The sequence below is a fragment of the Acomys minous genome (genome assembly GCF_964271855.1).
Source record: "Acomys minous genome assembly, chromosome: 12".
Taxonomy (NCBI): Eukaryota; Metazoa; Chordata; class Mammalia; order Rodentia; family Muridae; genus Acomys; species Acomys minous.
Genome location: NC_140493.1, coordinates 112368116 through 112378013, shown reverse-complemented (window position 1 = coordinate 112378013; position 9898 = coordinate 112368116). Strand labels below are relative to the sequence as shown.

Here is a 9898-nt window from a genome sequence, read left to right as displayed (position 1 = left end):
GGTGTCTCAGCATGATGGAGCCGCTGCAGCCCCGGACCAGTTCCAAGCTGACAGAGAGATGGCAAATGTAGATTTCTCTCTCTTTAAAAAAAAAAACTTATTCTATTGTTATTTGTACCTGTATGAGTGTTTTGCATATATATATATATGCGCCACCACCGCCCAGCAAAAATTTAAAATAAAAAAAAACACAAAGAAATAAAGCCACAGACAGTTGCTTGCCACCATGTGGGTTCTGGAAACTGAGCTTGGGTTCTCTGCAAGAGCAGCAGGTGCTCTTGGTGCCTGAGGCATCCCTCCTGAGATGCTCAGAGATGCTCAGAACTGTGTCTCTGTGGCCTCTCTGAGCTAACTTTCCCCCTGGAAACAGACTGCACCTCTGCACCAGGTGCCTGTGAGGTAACTGGTTTGTTCTTTCTTTCTCCCGTGGAGCCAGCACATCTGACCGTCAAGCAGCCCCATCTTGGCTTCTGCAGTTTATCCCTTTGCTCTGGGGAGAGTTGGCCCGCTGCATGTGAAGGTATCCTGGGAACTTGCTTCCTGCCAGTCTGGCTCACTCAGCCCAAGAAGAATAGCAGTGCCCCCCCCCCCCACCGTGGCATCCTTCCTGACTCATCCCTAGGACTCCTGCCTAGGAGGTGCAGCAGGTACCCACTGGGTGAAGCAGGCTCCTCCTGCCGTGAATTCTAATGTGGGCTTTCGGGGGCCCTTGTCCTGAGGCAGGCGTGCTTCCTGTTTCTAGAACAGACGGCAGACAGAGGAGAAAGAAGAAGCAAGTGGCTGGCTTGTGGTGCACTTAGGGTATTTTGTTTCGCGCAGCTAGTTTGACCACTACTACCACCGTCCTGATCCCCCTCCCCCACCCTGTCCCCAGTTTTAACTATTTATTCATTTATTTAACTCTAGAGGTTCACTGTGTAGCCGTGGCTGGCCTAAAACTTGCAGCAATCTCCTTGTCTGTGCCTTCTGCGCATGCCACAGATGGTTCCCAGATCTGCTTTCTGACAGGAATTTCATTCTCGCTGGTCACCTGAGCCTTGGGAGATGTAGAGGAGGTGGTGACATTAGGTGAGATGACTTGGTAGATGCAAGGAGGTCTCTGAGCCGACCACTTCTCCGATCCCCAGTCCTCTTCTCCAGCGGCGGCTGGCGCAGGGAGAGGTTCTTGGTGCTCTTCCTCACGGGGTGCAGCAGCAAGGGACTTGACACCAGGGCCTAACAACCCTGTTAAGCCGCAGTGCCGCCTCTGACCGACATGCCTCCTGACATCTGCGGGCTCCGGCACCAGATAGGGAGAGTCTCCAGAGGGTTGAGGTCACACACCCGATCCTTCCTGCAGGTCGACCCCGAAAGCCGGGCCTTGGGCCCCACCTGTCCGCTCCTCGCAAAGGCCCCCCTGCGCCGCTACTACCGGCCCCTCGGCGCGGAGCCCTGTGTCCGCCGCCGCTTTGATCCCGGGGGCCCCGCTGGATAAAAGTCTCGGGCGGCTGTACGCCAGCGCCAGAGAGGGAGCGCAGCGTAGTCGGGCGCACCAGCGGGAGGATAGCACAGCTCCAGCAACTACGAGGACCCACGGTGAGCGCAGGGCTCCGGGCGGCGCGAGGCGTGGAAAGGGGGCCCCCCGAGTGCGAGTCTCCCACGAATGCACCGGGCTTGGGCGCGGGAGGGAGGGGCCCGGCCACTCCAGAGGAACACTTGCACCCTGCACCCTCGCCCGTCGGGCCCGGCAGCCGCGCACCGGGCAGGGCGCCCACGATGCGGAAAGGCCTCTTCCTCCCGGGGCCCCAGGGCAGCTCCGAGGGCGGGGGTAGCGGCGCCGGGCTGGCCGAGGAGAACGGAGCTGCCCCGGGCTAGCCCGGCCGCGCTGCCCCCCACGGAGCCGGGCCGGGAGCGCCTCCGGCGGCCGCAACGGGTTAGTCCAGGCCCCTCCGTCAGGCTTGTGGTTTGGGAAGAAAAGGCTAAGCCTCCGCCAAGAAGAGAGCGAGCGCAGCCCCCTCCTCCCCACCCCACCCCCCCGCCGCGCCCGGGCGGCGGCGGCACTTCTAACGCGCGGGCACCCGGCTGCCGCGGCCCCCGCAAACTACGCCCAGCTCGGCCCCCGCCGCTCATTGGCGCGGGCCGGAGCCAGCGCACCCAGAGTCTGCGTTGCCCTCGGCTGGCTACGCGCGGAGCCCGAGCTGCGGAGGCTGGCGGCGCCCGACTCCAGAGCCTCGACGCCGAGAGTCCGCCCCGCCGCCCAGGGCAGGGACAAGGCGCGGGAGCCCCGGGGCCGAGGAGCAGCAGTGGCCCGCGCGCCCCCTGGCTTGGCGCCCCAAGCGTACTCCCCACCCCCCCGACGCCTCACGGCCGTCCGCTCTCCGCAGGTGGCCACAGGCCGGAGTGACAGTGCCATGGGCGGAGAGGTGCGCGTGCTGCTGCTGCTGGGCCTGCTGCACTGGGTCGGGGGCAGCGAAGGCAGGAAGACCTGGCGGCGCCGTGGCCAGCAGCCTCCCCAGCCACCGCCCCCACCGCCGCCCCCGCAGCGGGCTGAGGTGGCGCCCGGCGCCGGGCAGCCGGTGGAGAGCTTCCCGCTGGACTTCACGGCAGTGGAGGGCAACATGGACAGCTTTATGGCGCAAGTCAAGAGCCTGGCGCAGTCCCTGTATCCCTGCTCTGCGCAGCAGCTCAACGAGGACCTGCGCCTTCACCTCCTGCTGAACACGTCGGTGACCTGCAATGACGGCAGCCCCGCCGGGTAAGGCCGGCGCTGGGCAGGACGCTGGGAGGCCGTCAACCTTGCTTGGCTGCCCCCCGCACCCCCCCCGCCCGGTGCTCTGCGCCTGGCTCGCGGTCGTCCGTGGCTGGTGGCACTCGCATCCTCTTGCCTTTCCGCACGCTAGCAAACGCGGAGACCGCACTGGACCCTTCCTATTTGCAGTGGCAGATCTTGTCCCCAGAGGCAAGGGTTCCAGCAGGGCGTCCGGCGCTGCTGGCCCAGGGGAGGACCTGGCTCGGTGCCTCTCAAAGCGGGGGAGGGGGCAGCTCTTGAAGCTCTGGTCCGAGGCCAAATCGGGTGCTGACCCCTTGGCCACCAGGCACCCGCCTTTGAAAGCTCAGGTCAGAAAGAGACTGCAGTCCCAGAGTGGCCCTATCTCCAGTAGTGAGAGGCAACACTGAGGGGACAGGAGGTTCCTGTCTCAGGGGTTCCCCCCCCTCCACCCCTCACCCCGGCTGTGCATACCAGATTGGCTCGGGAATCCGAGCGGCCGGAGCAAGGAGGGGGCACAAGAGGCACCGAAGGCTCCAGGTGCAGCATTCACACACGCACTCAACTTTGAAGTAGATAGAGGACACAGGTGAAGCTCGGAGGTCGGAAGGGACTGTGGGTGCCCACGCGCTCGGTGTTGACCTTGATAGGAAAGGCTGTGACACCGTCTTTGTGGCTCCCGCATCTCCTCGCGGCGCTCTTTAAGGCGCCACAACCGGGCCCCCCGCCCTGGCATTTCTCACTATTCAAGTGCCGCCGCGTGCTCAGGAGCGCTCCTCCTGCTCCACTGTCATCCGCGCCGGGGTTAACGCGGGTCCCGTGCGGCGCGGGCTGTGGGAATTTTCCACGGGCCACATGCCTTTCCTCTCCTTCACCCCCACGCCCCTCCCCACACACACTGTGGCCACCTCAGGGGTATCAGCCGGGTTTCACCAGCCTGTGCGTTCAGTTTGCGATTGGCCGCGGGCGCCCCCGTGCGGCTGTGGTGCGCTCCAGGCGACAGGTGGAGTGACCCTTTTCGGCGGCACTGAAGTGGGAAAGAGAGCTGAGGGTTGGGGTTTTGGGGGGGGAGAGCAGAGAACGACCGTGGCTTAGGTATCCCCAGCTGACAGGCTGCCCTGTGCGCCTTCCCCGCAGCTACTACTTGAAGGAGTCCAAGGGCAGTCGGCGGTGGTTACTCTTTCTGGAAGGTAGGTTCCCTGGGTTGAGGTGTGGGACAGGAGGGCGTCTTCTGGACTCGTGGAACCGAGCCTGGTGCCTGTGCCTGCAGGCGGCTGGTATTGCTTCAACCGGGAGAACTGTGATTCCAGATACAGCACCATGCGGCGCCTCATGAGCTCCAAAGACTGGCCACACACACGTACAGGTCAGCAGCGAGCGAGTGAGCGACGGGCTTGGTCTGGGGAGGGCAGTGGTGGAAACGTCAGACTCTCCACTCACCCAGGCCCTGAGCTCCTAAGACTGTGGAAAGCTCACCCCCCCTTTTGGTGTGGCGATTTCTAGAATAACCAAGTCCATTCAACCCCATGTCCCCTCCCGCTGTTTCCCAGGTACTGGGATTCTGTCCTCTCAGCCGGAGGAGAACCCTCACTGGTGGAATGCCAACATGGTGTAAGAGCGCATGGGTTCCTCCGCGGTGGGGGGCTCTTCCTGCGAGAGTCCTGTCCTGGAGTGTGGGGGTTCATCCTTGGGGATGGCCTTTGCGGGATCCCGTTTTAGGAGGCATCCTTTCTAGCCTCCGTTCCTGGGAGGATGATTCTTTGGGGGGGGGCGGTTCTTCCTGAGGGGCCCCCTCACCGAAGCTTTGGGCAGCAGAGGCCCCGGGCGGCGGGCTCATCTGAACCCTGTTACAGGTTCATCCCGTATTGCTCCAGTGACGTCTGGAGTGGGGCTTCACCCAAGTCTGACAAAAGTGAGTTTCTGGTTTCCCAGTCCCTTAAGACAGGGTAGGGTGGTGAGGCATCTGGGGAAACAGACTTTCTCAATCTGTCTGTAGCGCGCTTTAGGCTTCCTGCTTGTCGGTGGCTCACCTGGCCTCTGAGGGACCCCCTAGCAGGACCCCCTGCCTTTGACCCTCCCTCCGCAGTCTCCCCATCCCTGACCAGACCCATCCTCCTGCGCCCTGGAGTAGAAGACCTTGCCCTATGTCCAGCCTCACCTAACGCCCCTTTGCCTGCAGATGAATATGCCTTCATGGGCTCCCTCATCATCCGGGAGGTTGTGCGGGAGCTTCTGGGCAGAGGGCTGAGTGGGGCGAAGGTGCTGCTGTTGGCTGGGAGCAGGTAAGGGGGGAGGACCTCGTCTGGGGAGTGAGGTGCTGTGGAGAGCGGGTGGAGCGGAGCGTGCAGGTGGACCGCTGTCACAGTGACAGCTCTGGGACACCGGTGAAGCAGAGCGTTCGGGTGGACCGGAGCGTGGGTGGAGCGGAGCGCGTGCAGGTGGAGCGGAGCGTGGGTGGAGCGGAGCGCGGGTGGAGCGGAGCGCGGGTGGACCGGAGCGTGGGTGGGGAAAGCCAGCAGGTTTTTTCCAGAGACACTGCAGTTGCCTGCAGACCTGGGGTCTATCCTCCACAGTGCCCTCCTGGCTGCAGTCTTCTCTCAGGCAGGAGCAGGAAGGTCGGCCTCATCTGTGGCACCTCAGAGGTCTGGCCTCAGTGTGCTACAGCTGAAAACTGTTCAGAGAATACTTCCGGACCCCCAAGGTTGTTGGGCTGCAGTGACCTAGGTAGCGGCTTAGTGGCCAGGACCCAGTGTCAGGGTAGGCTGGGATGGCGCCTACTGGTCAGTAACTGGGCCCTGACACTGGAGGGGTTTTTTGTTGTTGTTGTTGTTGTTGTTTTTGTTTTTTTTAATAGAGACAATATTCTTTTTTATTTATTTATATGAATGTTCTATCTGCATATACACCTGCACACCAGAGGAGGCATTGGAGGGTATAGGTGGTTGTGAGCCACCATGTGGTTGCTGGGAATTGAACTCAGGACCTTTGGAAGAGCAGACAGTGCTCTTAACCCCTGAGCCATCTCTCCAGCCCCGACACTGGAGTTTATGTTCTTCAGATAAGGAAACTGATTCAGGAGAAAACCTGGAAAGGAGAGGTCTTGGCTGTGGGCCAGTGCTTAGGGCTCTGCCAGCCCTCTGCCTCCAGACCCATGGGCCTGCAGTCAGGGTGCACCCTCAGGACCAGGGCTGGGGCTAAGCCAGCTCTGGCTGGACAGCAAGCACCCCCTCTCCAGTCACTTGGCCTCATGTCTGGGCTTCCCTCAGCGCTGGGGGCACCGGGGTGCTGTTGAACGTGGACCGCGTGGCCGAGCTGTTGGAGGAGATGGGCTACGCATCCATTCAGGTGCGGGGCCTGGCTGACTCAGGCTGGTTCCTGGACAACAAGCAGTACCGACGATCAGACTGCATTGACACTATCAACTGTGCACCCACGGAGGCCATCCGCCGCGGCATCAGGTGCCCTGGGGGAGGGGGTGGACAGCCCCGTGCCAAAGCCTTGCCGCACCCACGGAGGCCATCCGCCGCGCCATCAGGTGCCCTGGGGGAGGGGGTGGAGGAAGGAGGCAGCCACATGCCAAAATCCTGCCTTGTACAAAGGGCCTGGGGTGAGGTGGCATCTTACTGGGAAGGAGCGCCCAGTGGCACAGCCTAACCTGTGACTGTGGCTGCAGGTACTGGAACGGCATGGTCCCGGAGCGCTGTCAGCAGCAGTTCAAGGAAGGCGAGGAGTGGAATTGTTTCTTTGGCTACAAAATATACCCAACTCTGCGCTGTGAGTGGCCAGTTCAGATGTGCATTTGGGGAGTGGTGGGATACCCTGAATTGTGCACCAGTCCTGAAATTAAAGAGGTTGGACCAGAGACCTTACACTAGTCTACAAAAGTGGTCTAGCCTGCACCAGGGTAAGCAGCCATTCTCACCTGGGATAGTCATGATTTCGGCACCAAAACTGTTGGTCCTATAGGGGCGGTAGTGGCGCTCGCCTTTGATCCCGGCACTTGGAAGGCAGAGGCAGGCGGATCTCTGTGAGCTTGAGGCCAGCCTGGTCTACAGAGCTAGTTCCAGAACAGCCAGGGATACCAAACCAAACCAAACCAAACCAAACCAAACCAAAAAACTGGTGCTCTTAAGCAAGCTGGCACTGTTTGCAATGGCATCAGAGCCAAATTCATAAGCTTCCTCCTCTCTGTATTTTGGGGCCACCAAACAGTTTTCCCAGCCCCACTTTCCAAAAAATAGTGAGGTCCCATGCCAAGGGACAGCACAGCCAAATCTAAGCCAGAGAGATGCTGAGAGCAGCCACGGGGAAAGTGGGTTTTCAAGAGTCCGTTAAGGAAGAACAAGCCTTACAGAAGAAACGTGTCTGAGGTGTAGCTCAGCGAGGCATGTCTGTCCAGCATGTTTGGGGCTTGGAGTTCTTCTTCAGAGCCAAGGAAGGAAGAAAAGAGAGCCGGGTGTGGTGGAGCACACCTTTAATCCCAGCACTCGGGAGGCAAAGGCAGGTGGGTCTCTGAGTTCAAGACCAGCCTGTTCTACAAAGCGAGCCCAGGACAGCCAGGGCTGTTACACAGAGAGACCCTGTCTCGAAAAACAGAAGAAAAAGAAAGGAAGGAAGGAAGGAAGCAGGCAGGCACAGGAGCGTGGGCTGAGGGGAGCCCAGCTGGTTGTAAGCCTGCCAGGACCCGAAACCCAGGGAGCAGCAGGTCAAGCTGAGCCACATCCTCCTTCCAGGTCCAGTGTTCGTGGTCCAGTGGCTTTTTGACGAGGCCCAGCTGACCGTGGGTAATGTGCATCTCACTGGGCAGCCGGTACAGGAGGGCCAGTGGCTCTACATCCAGAACCTGGGCGGGGAACTGCGCGGCACACTCAAGGATGTGCAGTGAGTGTGTGCAAGGGGCCTGGGGGGAGGGGTTGGGGAGGCTCACGCTATTTGACTTTTAAAATATAGGTCTTGAAGCCAGGCATGGTGGCACCTAGGAGACAGAGGAAGGTAGATTCCTGGGAGTTCAGGGCCAGCCTGGTCACGTAGTGAGAGCCTGACTAGATAAGTAAATAAAATAGAGGGCTCAGGCTGGGGTCATAGGTCACCAGGCACAGTGTTTGCCTAGCGCGCGTACAAAGTTTCCGGCCTTAGTCCCCAGCACCACACACACCGGGCACGGCGATGCCTGCCGGCGACCCCAGCATTGCCATCCTTCTGAGCATCAGCTCAAGGCAGCTTGGGCTACGTGAGACTCAGGCTAAGAAAGATTTAAAAGTTGCGAAAGATTCATGCGTTCCAGCCTCCTGCTTCTGCCCAGCCGACTCTGCCTGGCTGAGGTATACGTGAAATAGGTTTTAGAGACCCAAAGGGCAAGGGGCAGCCTGGAGCGTGCGGGCACGGGAGCCAGGGCAGATGAGGGTTGGTCATCTGGAAGCGGTGAGGCCATGGGACTCAGGCTGACTGTCTCCTCCCAGGGCCAGCTTTGCCCCCGCCTGCCTCTCACACGAGATCATCATCAGGAGGTCAGTGCCCCCCCCCCCCCTTTATGCCCCTCCTGAGCCAGTAGATGTCTTTCCGAGAGCTCCCTCTGGGCCTATGTGAAGTGTTTCTTTCTGGGTCCCCCAAAGCCGCCACCACACCGGCGTATGCCCGCATCAGAAACGTAGCCCCGAGCAGTGACAGCGAGGGCCTTGGTGACCCCTGCCTGGGTTCTTTCTACAGCTACTGGACAGACGTCCAGGTGAAGGGGACCTCACTGCCCCGGGCACTGCACTGCTGGGACCGAAGCTTCCACGACAGCCATAAGGCCAGCAAGACTCCCGTGAAGGGCTGCCCTTTCCACCTGGTGGACAGCTGCCCTTGGCCACACTGCAACCCCTCGTGCCCCACCATCCGGGACCAGTTCACAGGGCAGGAGATGAACGTGCCTCAGTTCCTCATGCACATGGGCTTTGACGTGCAGACGGTGGCCCAGCAGCAGGGCATGGAGCCCAGCAAGCTGCTCGGGATGCTGGGCGGTGGAAACTAGATGGCGGCCTGGAGGAGGTGGGGTCCCGTGGGGCCGGTTCACCTGCTGTCCCCAGGTAACCCGCCTCTGCTTCCAGGCCCTTCTGCCACACCCAGGACCCACCTGGGTGTGGCCGCCTGGGCCGCCTGGACTCTCCTCCTCCTACTGCCTTCAGGGGGCCTGGCCAGAGGAGTGGTCCTCCTCCTCCCCACCCAGCCCCCAGCCCGGCCTGGGGAGGGGGCCAGAGGGGAAACAAACACTGGAAGCCCGAGACCATCAGCTCAGACAGTCCCGCCTGGTCCCCCGACTGACCATGCTCTTTTGTATTATTTTATAAAGTGACTTTTTTATTATTACTTTAAATTTTTTAAAAATGGGAATTAAGAAATATATGATGGATAATATTGTTTTGTAACATATTTTTTTCTTAATAATTAAAAAAAAAAAAGACAACAAAAGCTTCTCCCCGAGGCTTGTTTATGTGAAGAGCCACTCTGCTCACTGCGTGTGTTCCTAGGACAGCACGGGACCAGAAGAGGGACCAGAGGGACCCCGACCCCGGTGTCTTCTCGGATGCTCAGTAGCTCCCTACTTCACTTAGTTAGCCCCTTCCTAAGGAGGCCCCATTCATTCATTCACTCATTCATTCATTCAGCAGACACCTAGTTTCCATTGTTGGTGATTTTCTTTTTTTCTTTTTTTTTTTTTTTTTAAGACAGCATCTCTCTATTATATAGCCCTTGCTGTCCTGGAGCTCAGAGACTAGCCTGCCTCTGCCTCTCAAGTGTTGGGATTAAAGGCATATTGCCACCATAGCAAGCAAATTTTCTCTTTAAAGTCTTATTTTATTTTACATTGAGTGTTTTGTCTGTCTGTTGTTCTATTTTTACCAGTAAAGACCCAGGAGCCAGATGCTGTGGTGAAAAACCTGCTAGCTCAGAGAGGCAGAGAAAGCACCCAGCTGACCTTCCTATTGAGCTCACATCCTGATGGAAAAGGCCCAAAAAGGCTCACTAGCTCAGCTGACAGCCCAGGAGGAAAAAGCCAGAAAACCCAAGGCTAGAGGCTTGCTAGCTCAAGGCCCAAAAAGCCAAAGGCCAAGGAGCTGAGGCGCTCAAGAGCTGGACAGCTAAGAGCCAGAGAGCTAAAAGCTAAAAGCT

The 9898-nt window shown here is 59.4% G+C and overlaps 1 protein-coding gene across 3 annotated transcripts; it reads left to right on the top strand.

The window, feature by feature from the left end:
- Positions 1 to 694: 694 nt before the first annotated feature.
- NOTUM (notum, palmitoleoyl-protein carboxylesterase) lies at positions 695 to 9549 on the top strand. Of its 3 annotated transcripts, XM_084749587.1 has the most exons (13): positions 695 to 1068; positions 1340 to 1575; positions 2364 to 2734; positions 3884 to 3936; positions 4017 to 4112; positions 4297 to 4357; positions 4600 to 4658; positions 4926 to 5028; positions 6013 to 6204; positions 6420 to 6520; positions 7480 to 7627; positions 8206 to 8253; positions 8453 to 9549. In XM_084749587.1, exons 3-13 carry the CDS (start codon positions 2391 to 2393, stop codon positions 8757 to 8759), a joined length of 1512 nt encoding a protein of 503 aa, XP_084605713.1. In that variant the 5' UTR covers positions 695 to 1068; positions 1340 to 1575; positions 2364 to 2390; the 3' UTR covers positions 8760 to 9549. The 3 variants fall into 3 exon arrangements, with proteins under 3 accessions (XP_084605713.1, XP_084605712.1, XP_084605711.1); XM_084749586.1 differs by having other exon boundaries at positions 695 to 1575; XM_084749585.1 differs by lacking the exons at positions 695 to 1068; positions 1340 to 1575 and adding an exon at positions 1607 to 1912.
- The last annotated feature ends 349 nt before the right edge of the window (positions 9550 to 9898 follow it).

Coding starts and splice junctions, on each gene's coding strand:
- NOTUM (XM_084749585.1), top strand. CDS start 1,643: ATGCACCGGGCTTGGGCGCGGGAGGGAGGGGCCCGGCCACTCCAGAGG. Junction 3,937..4,016: donor GTGGTTACTCTTTCTGGAAG/GTAGGTTCCCTG, acceptor CTGTGCCTGCAG/GCGGCTGGTATTGCTTCAAC. Junction 6,521..7,479: donor AATATACCCAACTCTGCGCT/GTGAGTGGCCAG, acceptor TCCTCCTTCCAG/GTCCAGTGTTCGTGGTCCAG.